Source organism: Varroa destructor, unplaced genomic scaffold, assembly GCF_002443255.2.
Source record: "Varroa destructor unplaced genomic scaffold, Vdes_3.0 BEIS01000007.1, whole genome shotgun sequence".
Classification (NCBI taxonomy): domain Eukaryota; kingdom Metazoa; phylum Arthropoda; class Arachnida; order Mesostigmata; family Varroidae; genus Varroa; species Varroa destructor.
The window spans coordinates 31,002,024-31,022,817 of NW_019211460.1; the positions used below are offsets into that span (position 1 = coordinate 31,002,024).

Below are 20,794 nucleotides of genomic sequence, written 5' to 3' on the forward strand. Positions count from 1 at the left end.
TCTTATTAATTAACATCATATCTCTGAGATATCAATATCTCATCCAGTTTGAAAATCGCGCGGTATGTTTCCTAGTCAGCTATTTCTATGTTTTTGCTTTTGATAACTAACTTATAACAAGATGAACCGTTTTAGACTCAACATCATTCTATAGTTTTATTCATTAACGAAACATCGTTTATCACAATTGGAGGTTATAAAAGGTCTAATGGTGAGAATACAGGTTTTGACAACTTTTTGACGTAAACTCATATTAGACGGTTGTTTATAGCACTCATTCCGGAGTTCTATTACAAACGTTTGGTAATCAAAAGGCTTGAACTTTGAGGTAGATGCGCTCTAAGTTTTTGGGGCGCTGTCTTTCCTTGTCTATAAACAACAGTAACCTCAACGAAATCGTACGCCCGCAAATGTTAGTCTGAGATATAAAATGTCTAAAGAAAACGAGATTCCATACGTATATGCATCTCTCAACTTTGTTGTGACTATGTGACCTCTCCGACCACCCGTCGCTGGGTGCGCACTTCAAAGCCATTGATTCATTTATACCACAATATATCAAAAGTGGCCTGGTCGAAAAGTGGGATTATAACATAAGCAAAGAGTCATGCTACATTGAGACTAAAATTGCTGCAGATCGTATCAAAGCTGACATAAGGTTCGGCGGAACGCCCAACTGTGAACTTGAAACCACGCTTTTTTACTTTACCAATTGTCCTGACAACCTTTTGTATTAACAATGCATATATAAAGCAAAAATACGCTCACGCGTAACCGTAACATAATAGCATAAAGGGTCCACGCACTTATTGTGAGGTGAGAATATCGCCTCTCAAGAAAAAGCCAGTAAACGATAAAAATGATTCAGACCAAAAATGGGTTCAGTGATTTTTGACGATTAGCGTTAACGTTTATTGTGTGCATTATTCATTCAGGTCGCATGAAAAAGGCCAGTTTTACAATGATCCTATAGTAGTTTTACTGAGAGTTGTCCGCCACTCTGAAAGCTCTTACAACACGCAGACCATTCCCACAGAGGTGTTTAGCTACCAAATGCAACATGTGGAAGCCATGTATCCCTTACCTGTTGCTGTAGAGACATCTCGTTCTACAGCTCGAGATACAAAAGCAACAACTTGAGGAAACAACGGGTACCTCCGAATTCTAAAAGATAGGTTGCACCATAAGGACAATTTGTTAGCGTCAGGAATGAATCCCTGCCTAGGACGACTTTATTACAGTGTTGTATGATGGGGGCTGATCGTTTATAAGTATGGGATGAAATCCCGGAGTGGCCGACTGCGTGTAATCCGGCGACAGGACGACGTTCGTCTGCGGCAGATACATTTCACCGACATCCGCCTGCGGATTCACGTGAATGGTTGTTGTATGCGTAGGACCATTTGGTATTACTGAACCTAGAGTGGCAAACAATAGGAACAGAACGAAACACATAAAAAACACGCCTACGTAGGCAACAAACCTATATACACTACGGGGGAGGCTCGACGAAATGTAACAGCACAATGATTACGTGAAGCTTAATTTTGTTACACAATGATAGACTGCCATATCCGAGTGAAACTAATAATGTATATATGGTGAAAAACTTTTGACCGATTGACCCTGTACACACGCAAGGTTTCGAGCATGGGCAGGCACATCCTGCGAGAACTGCGTAAACTCCGACATAACCTCCAAAATTTCCAGTACTTCAACACATTATTGACCTCTTATATTTCCGAATTTTAATCTAAACCCAGTCTTTCATACTTACCTTTTGAAAGCTTGGTCGTGAAGCATAAAGCGTACAAGCCCATCAGTGCCACGACGATAAAAAGCGCGTAAGCAATTGTGACGAGCACTTGCAACTTCATGATCCAGCCGACGACGAAGCACACCAAAGCGACCCCAAACAGTACGGTGGAGCCGCTTAACTTTTGTGCCCAAGAGGAGCCTGGCATCGTGTGTACGTGGGGTATTACAAGGACATCCAGTTTAAGGCGTAGAGAAACGGTCAGACGCTCGTTAGGTAGGTTAGGAGCGAGAACCTTAGCATAGGAGGTCCTAGCAACCTGAATGAATTACCATCGCCGAATTACATCGTTTGGAACTTAATGTGGTCAACTCAATTTGAGCTCTGACGCCGATTCTGTCTGAAACGCATACGAATCAAAATTCTGTATTATACGACTCAAGTCTTTTTCAAGGTTGAGGTGGTAACCTATCTGTGATTAAAACAGCAAGAGGTACGAGTTTGTTTTGAGTACAGGTCATTACATTATGTCAAATATCTCGGCACATGTCTACGCTTGTAAAACCATTGTAATCCGGTTATAGTGTATGGAAGCGAAAGTTTAAAGAATACTTGACGGCCACACAGTCTTCTTTGTATTTGATATTTGTATGTTAAACCAGTGACGCATACATTTTATGTAGCCGATATACTTTTTATACAGCGTATTATAAGCCCAGCAAGATCAAGCTTATGTGTTTTGTTTCATCTAATAATAACATAATCAACAGGTCATTCATTGAAGCCAGTTCCTTGAAGTTAGATGTTCTAGCCCCGAGCAAAACAACAGCTTTAATCGACAGAAAAAGGAAAAAAAAAGTACACGTTTGCTGTTTCTGTAGCTGTGGTCAATTCTGGAAATATGAGGTCGTCCCCAGCTACAAATACGATCTTTGTACAAATACGAGTACTACCATTATCTGCGGAACGGCATCTCAGAAGACGAAGTACAACATCTGCGATGCAATTTTTGTCTAGATAAACTTCAGTTGTGTTGATCAACACCAAGTTCCTACTTGCCAAATTTACCCATCCGCCAACCTAAAATACTTTCCAGTGTTTTGAGTGACACAAAGCCAATGATTCGTCCGTTTGTGAAGTTATCGTAAGTCGAATGTTCCTATACTGAAAATTACGGCCATTACCGATCACGGCACAGCCATAGCACCATAGCACCATAGCACGGATTGTCAGTATCAGATAAACAATGTCGCTATGAAAATTTAACGATTAATCCGTCTGTCATGACGGATTTCGTCTGATTAAATGTAACCAAGCCCAAGAGCATGTAGTCTGGATTACCCCATAAGCATCGATGTCTGTTTAAGCTGCGCCATCCAAGGTGCTATGCAATTCACTGCCGTTCTTTAGGCACCTACCCAGTTTCCACTGTAATACTATATTTGGCAAAGCATTATAAAAATTGCAAAAACTATTTAAGTTTGTCAAAAACATGAAAAAAGAATATTAATTGGTGAATACCTACGCTCGGAGCTGCTTCTTTACTCTGATATACTCATTGACAAGCAAAAACATTACTGAACGGGCATACCGTGCTCACCACGCAATACATATATGTGACCTTCGAAGACGTGAGACACAAGGAAAAATTCTGTCAAAAAACGAAGCCTTATAGCTGCGCCTGTAAAAATTCTCATTAAGTTATCGCAGTTCTGCCGAGGTTATAGCAACATGCTTGGTGATCCAGCAAGCTCTAGTAATCTTATGACATGGGCAAATATATCAGTAATAATTACAGAGCGATACGAACTCACGTCCGCATTACAGCTGGCCTAAAAGCTGGACAAACAAACGGCACGCGTGTCATTAGTAGCGTTTGAAATGAGACGCTTTTTTAGATACAGGCAAATGACGTCAATCTACGAATTGTGCAAATGCCGCTGTCCAGCGCGTTAGTCAGACCTGGCCTGCTACCTTTCAGTTCCAATCAGTATAGGTGCTCGATCTGGCCAGCTCTAGAGGCTTCTAAAGTAACCTTTACTATAAAATTGAACACCTACTAACAAATGAGAGCATTGGTATTATTATTTAGTGAGAGATGATCGCCCGTTTACTGATGAACTAGGAAAAGATACGTGGGGAAAACGCAGCTACGTATTGTAAGTCAAGTAAAAATCATCGTAGAATCATTACTAAGTATTTTATTTGCATCATTCTGTTGTTGCATGCTTTGAGTTCTTAACAAGCGTTTTTTGTGGAAACTAAATCGCCTCTACGTATAAATTCCTAAGACAGATATCTCGGCAGGGCAAAGTATCTCTTTTACTACGAGAAAGAATGAGATGTTCATGCATCTCTCTGTCTTGATTACAAAGTAAATATGACCATTCTATCATCATGTCTGTGGAGTAGTACCGGTACAGATGGCAAACAAACAAGCAGATAGTAATCAAAGGAGCATGATTCCATCAAATAGCAAAATCGTTTCATCTACGGATGTTACACCTTTTTTTTTTTTTTTGTTTAGGTTAGAACCTGTCAACTCTGAAACAGCCGATTTCAGCCCTGCCACTGAATCCTTCTAGCCAGTCATCGATAGATCAACCTGGCTGTTCGTAGAAAATCTCTCGTAATATGCAAATCTATACTGCAATCGAACTAAGGACAGCAAATTCTCCGAAACATGACAGGGCGTAAAGCCAACGTTTAACTATTGTTACTTTATCGCTATCGCAGCTATTTTTTCTAGCTTCTGCTAGCGCTATCTTTCGAAGCCGTCGACGTCTGCGGTCCCATGATACAGATGGCACTGTAGGTAAAAATGCGACCAACTCAAGGTATTAGCAAACAAGGACAGGAGCGAGTAAAAAGCCTTTTGCAAGACACGGATCGCTAACACAGAAATCTAGCTTTTCATAAGCTAACAAATTAAACTCACTTGTTTCTTAAAGCATCTAGAAATCTGCCGCTATTAGTGATTATGTCACAGGTATAATGTATACCCATCGAGCGATTCAGCGCATCCATTTTACTAGAAACCGCCAAACTTCTCCCGGAAGTTCTCTTAAAAGGTTAATCAGCGTTGTCACAGTGGTCATAGTTGTAGTTCCACATCGCTAACGACACCTGTCTCTTGATCGAAGTGCTAACCGTAATCTTTCAGAGCAGCTCTGAGTACCAGCTGCGATGGCATGGTATGAACATTGGAGAACGCATTTAAAAGGTCGACGTCATAAACAGTTACAGAATCGCTTACGAAGGCTGTGACTGAGCGATAGCATTAGCAGTAATAACAATGGCGGCGGCGGCAGCGGCAGGAGTACCGATAGGGAGAGGCCAGACCGCCACGATGGAATCTTGCCACGGTACGCGGCTTGAGGTCGAGATAGTGGCGAACGGCAGGCGGCTGCGATGTGACGATCGTGGCAGTACTGGCGCCAGAAACAACTACCCGCGCTGAGCCGTCGGTTGAACAGCAAAACACCAACATCACCAACCGTAGGGCCATTGGCAGGGTACACAGCAATGGACAGTGCGTAACCGAGCAGCCCGCACCGTGAAAGGGGCAAGGGAGCGGCTGTCGACAGACGACAGCGTCGTTCTGCCATCACTGTCACTGTTATTGTTTTCAGGCGACAGTCTTTTCTAGGGAGAGTTTGGGTGGGCGCCGGCTGGCGGACATGTAGCAGGCACGCGTGCATGCGCACTCTTAGGATAACGAAGTTCTGCAGCGGCTAGGGGTGCCTAAAACGATAATAACATTAATATCATCAACAACGAAAACAATGACAACGATTCGGGCTTCGACAATGTTCGCGATCGAGTCGCGATAAAACGGAACGCGTGCGCGACTTAATCTGATAGGACTGGAACCATCTTCTCTGTAATTACTGATAACGGTGATAAATATCATTCGGTTTGCCTGCCCATCAACGTAATCGGTGTCGATGGCGATGACGTCATCGATGCGCTAGCAGCGCGTGACGTTAGCGTCCAACTCATCAGACATTGTCATCGCTTTGCTGGAACTTGAGCCGGATTTTCGCTGTGTTATTGCATACGTGGCAGTATACTTAGTTCACTATATAAACATAGCACTCTGGGGCCAGACGAGTGACTGAATCGTTTACAGTTGATAGCAGTAGTGATCTCCTAGCGATTACGCTTATGGAACTGTGAATGGTATGGAACGGGTATGACTATTTGTACGTTTCAACTTTTCGGAGCAATCCGAACGAACGGGCCTCTAGATGAACTTCGTTTGCCGACCAGTCTGCAGCGATATATAATCGATCGTTGTATCACTTATCGAAATTAAACCATATATAGTACGGACGATAGCTATCATCAATCAATATATACACAAGTGAACTATCCAGTATTAGGGCAGGTGCGAAGGCAACCCCTTGCACAATCGGAACAGCAATTCGCTTGGGGGAATACGTATAAATCAATCGAATATCTATGCATCGTATGTGTAGTACTTGCACATAACGGCTGTACACAGCAGGTCGAAATACAAATAAGTTTAAAATTAACTTATTGATCACAGCTTTCCAAGCGGCCACCAATCCATAGACCCATAGTTCTTTATGGGGGACCCCCATAGTTCTTTATGGTATAGCCGCAGCACATACTATGGGTTTCGCGCGGTTCGGTCATTACAGGGTTTGGACGATGAAAAAAAATGATAGTATATGAGAGTTTGTGAAGCGCTATAGGAGCAATGATCGAGATGGTACCCGCTACAAAGATATCACTATCAATTCTCATAGAAAATTATTGTTTTGATATTGTACTACGTTAGCTCACGATCGTGTTTTTGTTTGCAGCTCACAGGGGAAGTAGCATTTGTCTACCGACCACTCAAAGCTTCTGTCTCATACTGGACAGCTGTTTCTCGCAGCGAGCAAAACTCAGCATAAGCGCGTGCTAACAAGAACAAGAGGACAAATACCGAGTGCTTGTAACGAGATTTGATTGTGTTATGGTATAAGTACTTAAACTAATAAAGTTCTTAAGCTATCAGGGTGTATCTGTTGTAGCGTAAGTTAAAGGTGTGTCATACACCATCAGTTAAGCAAAAATAACACAAGCCGTCACTATTCTTATTTAGTGCGTGAGCATACAATATAATAGCAGACTAAAATCATTCGAGTCGGCTTGGGGCACGTCAACGTCTCAGGCAAGGAACGGACTTTATTGTCGACCAGACGGGCGGACATTATCAACCGTAACACACACAGACACACAGACACACAGACACACACACTGAAGATACACTGAGCTGTGTTTGACAAGTTACAATTTCAACATGGCACTATAGCGTTAACAAACTACGTATACCAATTCTACATTATCTAACTTGTGTTTCCATTTGAGAGAGGCAATTTATTTAGCTTTCTAATAGAAGATTCTTCTTCTATTAGAAAGCTAAATAAGACACTTCTTTCTATCAGTTTTGAAGTAAAGACACTCATATAGATGGCGCCTTCATATGGTATATGCCACTTAAGAAATCTTGTCCAGTTAAAAACCTAAGGATTAGATTTACGTTTCCGCCTAACACGTTTCTTTATGTATATAGCCATAGATGAAGCTTATCCAAAATCATTACTGCTGAAATCTCCAAGTCATTACCGTGGTTTAGTAAGCAATTGACTGTATGGACACTTACTGCGGCACATTAGCTGCTGTTTCATGTGAGCAACAGCCACATGTCTATCTCCATTGTGACCTGGTCGGATAATTTCATATATCTAAATTTGCGTGTTAGCTAGACATAACTTGACCTCCTCAAATCCGGTCGACACATTAATGATTTTTCGCAAATTACATATTTATAACAGGACGTTGTACGAAGAGGTCAGGCTAAATGTTTGCTTGTCATTACCTCCACATACGATCCGTTTGTGGTCAACTTACATATGAAACGATCGAGAACTAATGGCCAAAGTAATCCAGAAAAGATGCAGAGTTTTTCTCCAACATATACATTGAATATTAGATTTTTTTATCCACTGGCTAGCGGTATAATGCTGACACTTATTTTAATGTAACACTGAAATCGGCGCTGTAAAAGTGGTATAGATGTAAACATACTACAATACAATTAGTTTGGTCGCTTGCCACAGATGGCGCCACAGGCGAAGCAGAAGTGCTTTGGTCAGGACACACGGTCAGTCGTTAAGCAGTTGAATCCAAACACGTCTACAGGAGGACGCCAGCTTCGGATTCATACGGTAGAGATATTTGCGGTATGCATCTTCATCTCGATTCTATGCGTTTCTCCCGAGGCAAGTACATGACAAAACCCCTTTGGAAGTTGGCTCGGACGACACTGCCGAAGTTGTAAGATTATACGTACAGATCGGCCATAAATGAACTAGCCATCTGACTATTTCCGCCAGTAAAATAGGTCGCATTTCTAGAGCACGGCGCCTGACGTCCACTTGATCTGAGATCATTCGAAGGCACCAGATAGTAGCGAAAGTCGACTTCTGAAAGACTGTATGAACGGGATAGCATGAAAATATCTAAAAAAAATTACGAAAAACAGACAGAGTTCTCTATAGAATGAGCATCTTTCATAGTAAGAATTGGTTAGTTTTAGTAATATTGCCGTTTTTAATTTTTATTGGCTACTGCCAATGAAATAGGCCGAGAAAATAGGCTTTTTGCAACAGTTACGTAAAAATACAAATAGTTCTTCTTTAGGTAATATTTTCTCTAGTTAGTTTTTTGCTTTTTGTGATTTAACTTATTCGTTAAAGTTTCCATTTGTCTGCGTGCCAAAGAACGGATGTGTGGTGAGTTAATATTTTTCAACTTCAATTAGCTGTTCGTTGAATATGTCAAAGGACTACGAATTGAAGATTGAAACTTTCGCTTGTCATTACAAAACATACCTTGGCCATCCCCCCATATCTAAAGGTTCGCCTAATTATTTGTTAATACCTGTACTACAAGACCTGTGACACAAACGACAAGGTATAAAGCCAGTAAAAGAAGCTTTCTGGTGAAAAGTGGTGTCCTCCAAGAAAATGTACTGTATAATTCCTACTATAAACACAAATAGCTTACTACCTCCTAAATGTCAGGAAAAGTACTGACCTGTCTTGCTTTTCGAACGTTCAGAGGGACATTTGATCGTAAAATCTTGAAATACGTTTGAGTTCATGACAACACATGTCTTGTGAGCATAGCTCGTACGTGATATACTAGATTTTTAGGTAGCGTAGCGGACGTGGACGGTAATAAAATGATTTTGGTAAAATCGGACTCTTGTGGATATGGATGTCAATATGCCTAATAATAGAAGTTCTAAAAAAGGACGGATCGTTTTCGTAATTAAATGATTTCTCATTCACTTTCACAGACACCCGGCGAAAAAGGATCGGCAGCCGAACACAAAATAGAATAAACATTAAAGTATTTTTTAAACGCAATACCCACCAATCGAAAACACGTTGCGTATCCGTTAGAAATTAATTCAACGCCGTTTATTTTTCGCCTATGTACATTTTGGTATTTGCTGTGCGGCCGGCTGGCTAATGTCACGCGGTGTCTGTTAATGCTAGAGAAATAAGTTACACGAGATAGCAGAACCTTATATTCGCACGATAATCGATTGCTAAATATCTATCATTATACATATTATATTCTATAGGTCTGCGAGTGAAAAAGCGTTCTTTGTCGGCCAATTTCAAAGCGGTTTATCTACAGAATCAGGAAAAACACCTACCGTTCTAGAACGCTTTCTCAATAAATTGACTTTAAGGCAACGTCTATTGCTCACTGGGCTAACATTGTTCCAGACTAAGGTTTTTGATTTAGCAAGATCCATCTTAAGCAGGTCGATCGTGATGATATGAGCATCGAAGTGGCCCAAATTACTTGACAGACATCTAAGTTCGTTAGGAGTAATCATAAGAAGCGGCGTTTGAGTAGCCCGTATAGCCGGGCAAATAACCCATTGAACCTACGGACGGGTACGATCCCATAACAGGGTTTACTGATTGTGCATAGATCGAATACAGCGAATCCTTCAAATTCGCCTTGCTATCCTGGGACGATATCGGGCCAGTTGACGACTGCGCGTATAGAGAATAGAGAGAGTCCCTCCGCTGGTTCTTGTTGTCCTGCGCTGAAATAGAGGGGTTGGTAGATGAGTGAACCGGTGGAGGCGACAGTGATGACTCCTTAATATCATCCGAAGACGAGTAGGTTGACTCTGGAGATCGCATCGATGAGCTGTTGAGCTGGCTTCCGATGTAGTTCATGTATGGCAATGTAAACGGATTGTAGGGACTGTTTTGAATCTGCGACATGACGTCCTGTTGCTTCGAGCCCATGCCGGTGATGTCGTTAGCATTAGGGAAGCCGGCTTGATTATTATTGTTGGCGCTGCTGTGGTTGCCGTTAAGCTGACCTGGCATATGCGGCGCGCCGACGCCAATAGGAGGGCTTACCGAAGCCGCTGGTTTTGGCTTGCGACGAGGACGATATTTGTATTCAGGATGATCACGCATATGCTGCTCGCGCAGCCGTTTGGCTTCATCAATAAATGGTCTCTTCTGCTCTTCGCTCAGAGCCTTCCATTCGGAACCAAGACGTCGTGAAATTTCGCTATTGTGCATCTTCGGGTTTTCCAGAGCAATTTTACGTCGCTGGGCACGTGACCACACCATAAAGGCGTTCATCGGACGTCGAATGTGGTCTGGACCTCGGCGTGATGAACCAACAAATTGGCTTTGAGGATTCACCGAAGGGGAAGAAGCACTCGAAGTGACACTTGAGTTGATGTTATCTGGAGATGAGGGTGCACTATCGTCAGAAACGTCGTAGGCGAGGGGCGATGCTGCTACAGACGAAAGCTGCTCCTGTGTTGACGACTGAATTGAGCCACCAGGGAAGGCCATGGCTCCATTGCTATTTAGGGCATGGCCGTTACTGGAGTCATTGCCTGAGTTGTTGTTTTGCTGGTTGAACGCCTGTTGATTGAGCTGTTGCTGGTACCCTGCCATCTGTCCCATATGAGACATCTGGCTGGCCATTAGGTGACCCATCTGCATTGAACCCATGAGACCCATGGGCCCCATTTGCATCGGGGACATCATCATTTTAACCTGACGTTAGGCGATCGAGGTAAAAGACGGCGTAACAATCAATATCTAGTCCACACAGAAAATGCCGCTTAGTGATCACTTAACGCAGCTTCACCTATGAGTCTTCTTACGCTGTTGTCCTTCGCGTTGTCCACCGATTGTGCGGACCTCGTTAAGTTTGTTGTCGCTTAGTCAGTAGGTTAGGTGGGTGACAAGCTTTAAAGTCAGCAATTTCCTTTTATAACCCAGAGAACCAGGACCGAATTCCCTTTCCCTTGCGAAGTTGTCGCGCCAAGGTGGGGCTTCGGACCTCGAACCCGTGACGTCACTGGCTCCTCCCTTCGCGGCGGATAGAGTTCGAGGTCCTAGTTGTGCTAACCAGGCCACTAGAGCATCATCGTTCCTGACCGAGAACCGAGTTCTCGAGATTCGGTGCAACCTCCCTGTTGAACCAACCTGCTCGTATTGTACCTGAACCATGCGCTCAAAGCTTGCTTGAGACGAACTCGTCGAATAAAAAGCAACAGTGGTCCCGGTCTGTTTGGTAGGCCGGCTATGTTGTTGAGATCTCGTTGTAAGGGAAAACTTTTTTGTTGTTCTGTTCATTGTACCTTTGTCGTTCGATGGCAAACTAACGGGACTTAAGAAGCTATTCTTGCACTTTTTGTTCAATAGGCAAATAAGGCATCGGTGATATTGAGTAGAGAGGGGTATATAAGAGAGGGGCAGTTATTGCAGTTCAGCACTTGTACAGGATCATTGTCGCTTAATTGTTGTTGTTGTTGTGATAAGTCACGTGACCAACTTGGGCGCCGGAGTTGTCTGCAGACAAATAGTCGATTACCACGTTCCGAGTCAATGGCTAATGCGGATCGGGTAAAGCTTCCTTTCCTAATTGCTGAAACTGTTGGAAATGTACTATATTGTATACTATATTATATATACTACGATATTATTGAACACATAGTTCGATACGAACTGGGTAGTTGAGAGCATTTTTTATTGCTTGCCGTATACTAATATCATGCTAACTCAATAGATTACACGGCGGGTCTTTAAATGCGGTAAAAGGTAAACTTTGCAGGGCTGCCCCAAAGGCAAGCACTGCCAAATGTTGAACGGGCAGCGCGCTGTAAATAAAATCCTACATATCTAACGGTCTTCAATCAATGATCTCAGCTAATTTATTGACTGAGTAGCCTAAGCAGAGTAGACTATATGACACACGGTCTACTATGGCCCTATAGCAAAACTTTCTCAAGTATAAAATTAGTTAACTATACACATCCTGTAAAGTGATTATAGATTGAAAAACACGCACTTTATAGATTGAGAATTCAATGAATTTCATCCAAAGGTTGTTCTTAATCAGACGTGAAGTTCAAGTTCATTTTAGAAGTTTGTGTTATCTTTCATAACCAAATCTAAATCATACTAAGCGAAATGTCATATAAGGAAATTCAGCTTTATTTCTCATCTATAGAAATGCGTTAGCTAACAAACTCGTCAATACACGTATAACGTTTCCAAAACTACAATCGATGGTCAACGATAAGTTCTCTAATTCGCACAGTTTGTTCAACAGGAGTAATTTGGTAAGTTGCGTGAAACTGGCATATGTGCTCAGTAATACAGGCATTCAATGCAGCCAGCCCAACGACCTTGCACCTACTGGACGTCATCTTTTCATTAAACATCTATTTAGGCCCCGCGTCCAAATCTGCTCGTTGTTTCTAGTGCATTTGTTCCCTATCAGTCATGCTTCTTATTGTGACACAGGGACAAACGTTATACACTATGTTCGAATAGATGGTGCTTATAACTTAGCCTAGATGGCAATTCCTGCATCAGCATCAACTACCCAGTGTAGTTTTTCGCAATAGTTGCGGGCAGCCATCGGCACTGTAAGCGTTGACATGTATACAATCATCAGCTACGCACGATGGACGACGGGATATTCCAGCAGCGTTGGCTAGATAGTCAACAAAACTCTAGTACAGCAAAACACGGACCAGTTCAGCTTGGACTATCAGAATACAAAGAAGAAAGAGCGCACGCAGGAGACGGACAAAGGTGGGCTAAAGGTACGCGTAGCGGCCTGCTCTCTCGGAGGCTGTGTCTCTCTTTTCGTCTCTCGTTGCCTTCTCCCCTCCCCTCTCTCTCTCACTGTCTCTCTGCGTGTGTGCGTCTGCACGAACGTCACCCTAAATTCGCATCTTGTTGAGGTCCAGCGAACTGTGGAGCGGTCGGTACTTGTCTCGGTGCTATATTACTTCATGTCTTACCGTATAGCCTATGGTAGGACTGCTTTTGCTGCTCTGAGGTCGTGGGAGTCTCGGTCTTTATGCCAGGCAGTACGCGTTGACTACCATCTAGTCTATCGCTCGCTCGCTCGCTCACTCACTCGTCCATTCGTTCATCTTCTTTTTCTTTCAGAGCAACTCTGGTGTTGCTCGCTGGTTCGCAATTCAACAATGGCACGGACTCAGACTGTCCTGTCTATTGGGCTTTTCTGCTGCAAGGAGTTAGCGCACAGAGCCAAAGAGCGACCGCAAGCAAGCACACAAGGAGACTTATCGAAGCCTACCAAGACGAGGAGAAACGAAGATTTCGAGCAGCGGTAGCAGTCTCAACTTTAACCAGATCTGCGAGGCGACTACGACGACGACGGCGGCGGCGGCGGCGGCGGTGGCGGCGGCCCGCGTGCCTTTGCTAGGGCTCCTCGGACAGCTTTCGGATAGATTGAGTTGCTTTGTCTGCAAGGCTGACATCCACCGACGTCTACCAGGCATCTTCGTTTTCAGGCGCAGTTCGCCACATTCGCAGGCAAAGCCTACCCACCCGCCTGCCTGCGAGGCAGCGCACTCTGCTTTACTGGCCCGTCCATCTCTGTCTACCTTGCATCTACCCTCTCGTCGTTGTAGTCATCGATGCGAGAGACGACAACGCCGGCTCGCCGCGGCCGCAACTGCCCAGACCAGGCCAGTCACGGACCAGTTGCTGGGCTGCCTACGACTATGCGCATCGTAGTAGTATGTTGCATTGTTGTCGGGAGGGGCCTCTGTCGGACGTTGCGGGCTGCGATCGGTTCGGTTCAGTCCGATCATACTTTTTCGACCAGAGACCTCAAGATCCTCAGCTTTGCTCTCTACCTCGTGAGCTCTTTTTTCTTTTTCACTCTCTCACTAGATTTCTTGTGAATTGAGGAACTGAGGGGGAAGTTAGCGACGGGGGCAGCAGAAGGTCAGCTCAAAGCCATGAAATTGGACACTGCACGTTGGCGAAGAATCGAAGTCATGTCGTTGACGATGTATACGGAATTAGTTCGTCGAGTTCGACTTTGGCGGTGACGGCGATGGCGAGTGACCAGCGCATACGGTTGAGAGAAACTGGGCCCTACCAGACGCCTCCGCCGCTCGGTACCTCAGCTATTCAACCTGTGCGTCTATGTAGATCAGTTTTGTCTGGTATTTCGCGCACAGCGTGGGCGAACCGATAACACAGCGGACGCTGACAGATGTATTCCGGGTCGATGAAAATGCTCTGATCTACGACAAAAATTACACCAACCCCAGTTTGTCCAATTCGTCCAGATCGTTTGTAGTTCGGCGTGTATAGAAAATTACAGAAAACACAAAACATTTTCCGGTAGAATTCTATATTAATTGGTCGTGAATAAAAAGAAGGATCGACGAAAAGATCAAACGTATTGAAATGTCGACGCTCATTTGTTGTGTTGGTTTCCGGTTGAGTGATATATGCTACCGATAATCTTATTTGTTTTTGTTTGGTAGTTCATATCATTATAGCTAGCTTATTTTCGAAAAATCGTTGTAATCGTCGTATCCACAGTTGCATGTAACTTAGCAGGAACGTGGCGTCATTGTTCCATTTGTCACGCTACCGGCGGGCACGTCGGTGATGGTTTTCTTATCACGGGACAGGGGCTTGAAGGTGTATTACCAGTTAATGTGAGATTTATAAATTTTGACATTTTTGTGAAAAAAACAACCTGCTATATTTGAAGCAACCACCATCCCTGGTCTAACGTTGATATCTAACGGCGAAAATTAGTCTCTTAGAAAGGTGTAGTGTTATAGGTAGCAGCACTATATATATTGTATATATATATATATATAGTGCTGCTACCTAACGCTTCCACGAACATCAACTTAAAGGCCTGTCGCGTTGATAATGCGAACACAAAGAATATGCAAAAAAAAAAAACAGTCGTTCAAATATCTATCGTTTTCATCTTCAGGAAAATAGGCAACTTCTGGACACGGCAATCGGCCACAAAATGCCCAACATTCCGTATCTGTTGTGGTACGGGGCTCGTAGTTGAAGTGTCGTACTCGCATTAGTAAAAAACTAACTTATATGATATAAAATTCCTATAAACGGGCAAGCAAATTGGGCCTATCGTCTAACGGCTATTGTAAAAATCCTTGTTGTAAACAGTGCAGTAAATGTCCCAGTTATTTTTAGGCTAATGCAGGTAGTGGATTTCACAAAGCCACAAGCTACCTAAGAATGCCATAGGCACTATAGTTCTGCCAATGACCTTAAGAATGAATAGCCTATCATAGAGTGGTTTAGTGCCGAATTGAAATAGATAACAACTTATTGTCTGTGACGATGACCGATTGCATAACGTTAGCACCGAACAATGAGCTTTTTCCACACGTAATTTCTATACGGCAGTTTAGCAATAGAAACGATGAGAAAGCGATGCTTTATCCGTATGTGACAACAAATTCTAAATTCTGATTAGCTATTATTGTGTCACATAAGGACTTAAAAAAAGGTCTTTTCGAGAATATCGATTCTTGAGGGTGATAACTAGGTTTTCTTGATAGTGCTGTGGAAACGTGCTTGCTTTTAAAGACAGATGGCGATCTGGGTTTGAAGCTGGACGAAGTCCCATTTCGTTTTGTGCTTGTAGCCTACCGTCTAGCAATGCAGTACGACGCACAAAATTCGAAGCATCTATTTAACATTGATAATCATACGTCTAACAAGAGTTATTCTCGTCGGGCATATATAGTACTGTCTATCAGTTTCCTTTACGTAAGTACACGAGAATAAATATTCGTTTGTGCTCCCAATTATAGATACATAAATGTTTCTTTCTAATGTCACAGCCTGAGTACATTGATTAGCTTCATGGGGTTCCACAAAATTTCGTATGCCCTTTGCTAAATGGTTGTCCTGAAACACGCTATTTCAGCATTATCTTTCTAGAACATATGCCGCTCACCACTGCAAATTTTTTAAATGATGCAAATATAGCAAAATGTTTGCGTTTCGCACAGATACCTGCTCCACGGCAAGATACCTAGCTTGCAATTCATGCAAATGGTCTCTGGCCCTTTTCGCATATCGTAACCTCACCGACATCCAGGCTCAGCGAGATAAGATGGGGGGCGTTTCTGATGACTGGCGACCTCTAAGTCGTCCGACCAAAAGGTCAGAGTTCAGCCCCAGCCGTGCAGACGACGACAAGTATCAGTCTTTCGTTCACTACTACGCCGCTTATAATGCTTTTGCAATACCCGTTGGACGAAAATTCAAATATGTCTAAGAAGGCTGTGGAATGTAAGGTGCACTAGGATACGTTAGGCCTCCGCCTTACTGAGCGTATCTGTCAAAGGTCGTTGTAGTTCATGGCATTCTCTTCCTTGCTGATGTCGCGGCCTCACAGACTCGCCAACAATGCTGGGGACAGAGGAGGTCTTGAATTTGCCCGAGTATCTTTCTCCTGAGAAGCTTTTTTTCCGCTTGAGAATTCGTCTTTGACCGTTGAGACCGTCTTCGACGCAGGTGACAGCGCGCCGATAAGCGAACAACTAATTTGCTACTACTGACCAGGCAAGACTTTGGCCAGTCAAAAAACACGTTTTCGGGCAGAAAACGAAGACGACAGAGAATCTGTTTTTTATTTTTTTATTTCCACTCTACATTTTCTTTCCTCCGACGACCTGCGCTGTTGTACTTCCGGAGAATAAAAAAAAAAAAAATACGACTAAAATATTAGTTTTGAAGTGAATTTGACGCCTGTTCACGATTGAAACGAAAGATTGAAACGTGAATAAACAAATACAAAACGGTAGGAACCTTACCCCCCTAGGATGATGAACTGAGCAGGATTTTCAAAGAAAGATAACAAATCCGAAAAGCTCCTAATTCTGCCCTGTTAGAAGTTAATCTATCTGATAACGGTTTACTTTAACAATTCTGTGACCACGATCTATCTCCTAAATAAAGCACAGAATGACTTCATATAGTGTTTCACTAATAAATAGTAAACAATCTGCAGAGTCGATCATGTTATAAGTTAGGCGAATTTGCTGTGAGAACTTGGATCATGACGACTGCTCGAATTGCAACGCAGGTTGTCTTCAACCTAACACATCTGTATACGTGTATATGGAGTGGACTGTATGAAGGTAAGGTTTATTCTCAATGCTAATTTGTTATTATAGCGGTTGTGAGTTTTGTGTAATGGTGTCCATCGTATTATATTCTATATAACAATATCGTTCCCTCGTGCGTCTGGGATGACGCAATTCCGGAAAACGCGATTCCCACACGATATTGCCAAATATTTCTTATTCAAATGCTTCATTACACACTTCTGCGAAGTATCAACGCTGCTGTGTGACAATAGATACACATGCGTGTATTTAGGTAGTCAATGTTCATGCGAGCAATTATCTTCAGCCAGTGGCAGCTGCCATTAGGAGTGCTTGACGCTAAATGACGATATGGTGCCGCTGACGGCTGTTGTTGTTTACGAAACGGTCAGACAACACAGGCGACTGCCTATTTCACGGTTAGCGATAACAACAACACACATAGAGTGTGAGGGAGTGAAGCATTTCATATTTCCCACCACAACAAAAGCGACTCAGCGGCCGCCGCTGTTCAAGTCGCCATTATACTCTCTCTTCCCCCTGCCCCGTTCTGGCTATATTTCGTACATCGTGCTTGTTCGCTTAATGTGTCACTTGCAGAGGCTTGAATAGCGATTACTTCATCCAGAAGCGCCCCGGGGCAACTTAATCGTTCACTGGGGCGACTAGTCCCCCACAAACACGGGCTGAGTGGCAGACTTCGAAAAGTTGCAAGGGGTAAAGCGCTTGCCGATTTTACCCCACGCGTTGCGCGACCCAATTTCGTCATAGGAATTCGTCGACACTATCGTTGTGTTACGGGTGACGACACCGCAGCGATATTGTTGCCACATTAACGTTGTCATATCACAGAATTGGCAATCGAAGTTCTCTCTAGTTGTTTGTTTCCCATGAGTTCCTTGGGCGTGTACACGTTTGCCTGAGCAAATTTTACATGCATATCAAATCGTTGTACCTCGCATCGAACGAAGGTGAGCTTACATCATGACGATCATCATCATCGTGAAGTAACCTAGACGTTCACAATTGCATAGGCGGACCGTCGAGTAGTAGCTATTGGTAGCATACGACTCGATCATTTTTTTGCGCATATAAACTTTCTAGAATAATAGAAAACTACGGTTGAGAAAGACTCGCAGATACCAACATCGAAGTAGTTCAATTAGGTTTTGTTTGTTGGTCAAAACGAAAACGTACAACCAATGACAAGTTTCTGAACGCCTAGGTCTGAATTCCCGTACTTCTCTTTCTTCTTCCAACAGATAGGTTAAGCGGAAGAGATCGGGTCTCCCAGTGCCTGCAGGTGCATTTCGCACCATGTGAAACGGCCAACGATCCTGTTGCATTTTCACGCCCATCAGACATATCCACGGCGTCCTAACCGTGAGAAATAACAACATATTACTGCTTTGCCGATAGAACACCGCTTCTGAGCCGCGTGAGGGCAAAGCGTCGCAAGTTTCCGGCTTGTTTCACTCGCCAAATGGGGTAAAGTGAGTTTGTTCGAAGTGACGAAAATCGGACCATTTGACGTTATACTGTGTTACGAAATTTAGCCATGTTCACTTTATGTATTCTTCTTCAAATATCTAACGATGCGCTTGTACATTGGATAATATGTATAATATTGAAGGAGCATTTTGAATGCGCGGGTCGCCGTCGGAGTTCAGCAAGGAATATAGAGTTCGATTTGCGCTTTTCAGGTGCGAGTGGGCGTACGTCTTTCGAAGAACTGCCTATCGTTATAGTCGGTTCTTCACAGGAAATGGCGCCGCACGAGACGGCAGGACGCCGCTGGATTTCGCCAAAAAGTCACATGATTGAAGCCCACCAAGTCAGCTGCAATTGCCAGACCGACCGACCGACCAACCAAAATTACGATCGCAAATCAATATCTCTGAGTGAGTAATAACTATTGAAGAGTTGTAAAAATTTAACTTTTTATATATAGATATCGAATTTGAGCCAGTCGTTGATCTTGAGTTACAGCGAGCAAATCTATTTGCTTGTATGCATCCGGGCAACCCGTGGCGTGTGAAATTGACGTTTGTGAAAAGTTTTGTGCGTACACGTTTTTGTGTATAAACATTTTGCTCCCATGCGTTTTGGCTCAGTCGTAAGTGTTGACAAACTAATAATTTTCAGTCCATTATCTCGCCAATAAGTTGCCTGAAAGCAAAACCTTCTGAAAGAAGCCAGAAAACTTTGTCGGCGCGGACAAAAGCTTTCTTGACGTAATTTCGTCTTCGTTTATTTTTTGCAAATTACAGACTTACTTTAGTCATCTCATTCTCCTATGTAAGCACGTTAGCCCCATATTAGAGCGCAATGAGAGACTGGTAATCAAATTATCGGATATCCGATCTCGGATTAGGCCAGACACTCAATTGGGCGTGTGGAACATTTGATATAATAGTGCACTGTCGTTATGCAATTGAAACTTTAACAAAAAATAGAATATGTCACTTGATAATTCTGTTTGAAGATAGAACGGTAAAAGTTAGGAAACAATAATTATTTAGAACGAATGTATTACGCGGTCCACCTGGATTTGTTTCAAGAACACCGGTGAAACTAATAAATGCCACTCATACCAGCTACATAGAGACAAATAACCCTATTTTAATTATTAAATTAATTAAGTATTATACCTGCTCCAGCCATTGGCTGACATACGGAACTGAGTTAGCAAAGCTATAATAGCGAAATAATAAGCTGGTTGTCGAAGCGAAAAATCTGTTAAGCCAACCTCATCCCTCCCCACAGCAATGATTGCTAGTCCCCCCCTTTCGAATAGCGGCGTTAAATAAACGGCCTGTTGAAAAAGCGAGCCATGGGAGTGTGACCTACACGACGGAGCTGATAGTAGATAGTCTTTTAGCTCGTTTTCGAATGGGGACTGACACATGTACATAGTGGAGACGGTTTTCTGCCACCAAAAATTAAACTGGGTCGCTAGAGCGTTCCAATACGTAAAAAATGTAGCAGCGTTAGGAGTGACACAGGGGTTATATGGATTTTTTTGGGTTATATGGATGGGGTTCGTGAAAGCTGTATGACGACGGGTGCGGATCGGGCCATAGTGGACATCCACTGGAATAACAGCAGTAGCAGCAGAAGAAATCCGCGCGACGATTGTGCCCTTCTTTTGGCGCACTCGATTCGTCCTCGAAACAGTAACTGTTGTTTTTTTTACTGGCGATGTCTGCAGATACCCTCGACATGGTGGGCACCCAATTCATGGGAACTACCCGTACTAAATTAGTTGTTGCTGTTCCCGTACAGCAGAGTTCGTCAATGGCGTTTTCGTTTCTCCTCTCGACCTATTCTTCCCTTTCTCGTATTAGCCTGTCGACCTAAGGGTCGTGAACTTTTCGAGTTCGAAGGGCACCCCCTAACAATCTTCCAAAGAGAATCCTTCTTAGCATCAGAACGCCATCTAGTTCCCTGCAATGCAATTATATTTTCCTACTTCAGATCGCTCTTCCACCCGAAATGCAAAAATAGATTAGCAC

At 43.2% G+C, this 20,794-nt stretch overlaps 1 protein-coding gene and 1 long non-coding RNA gene across 3 annotated transcripts in view; one reads left to right on the forward strand and one right to left on the reverse strand.

The window, feature by feature from the left end:
- Positions 1–129: 129 nt before the first annotated feature.
- Positions 130–11,073, reverse strand: LOC111253632 (uncharacterized). 2 transcript variants are annotated; one of them, XM_022813341.2, is made up of 3 exons: positions 7,682–11,073; positions 1,778–2,152; positions 130–1,418 (listed from the first exon to the last, which is right to left on the reverse strand). In XM_022813341.2, the coding sequence occupies exon 1, from the start codon at positions 10,876–10,878 to the stop codon at positions 9,673–9,675; it is 1,206 nt and encodes a 401-aa protein (XP_022669076.2). In that variant the 5' UTR covers positions 10,879–11,073; the 3' UTR covers positions 130–1,418; positions 1,778–2,152; positions 7,682–9,672. The 2 variants fall into 2 exon arrangements, with proteins under 2 accessions (XP_022669076.2, XP_022669075.2); XM_022813340.2 differs by having other exon boundaries at positions 1,778–2,156.
- The window catches only part of LOC147754572 (uncharacterized), a 45,328-nt gene continuing 32,440 nt past the window's right edge, over positions 7,907–20,794 (forward strand). The window contains exons 1-4 of the long non-coding RNA XR_015316385.1: positions 7,907–8,013; positions 17,880–18,250; positions 18,542–18,772; positions 18,983–19,180. This is a non-coding gene — a long non-coding RNA (uncharacterized LOC147754572). The remainder of the gene's footprint in view (positions 8,014–17,879; positions 18,251–18,541; positions 18,773–18,982; positions 19,181–20,794) is intronic.

What these genes read in the sequence shown, in the direction of transcription:
- LOC111253632 (XM_022813341.2), bottom strand. Translation starts at nt 10,878, where the DNA reads ATGATGATGTCCCCGATGCAAATGGGGCCCATGGGTCTCATGGGTTCA.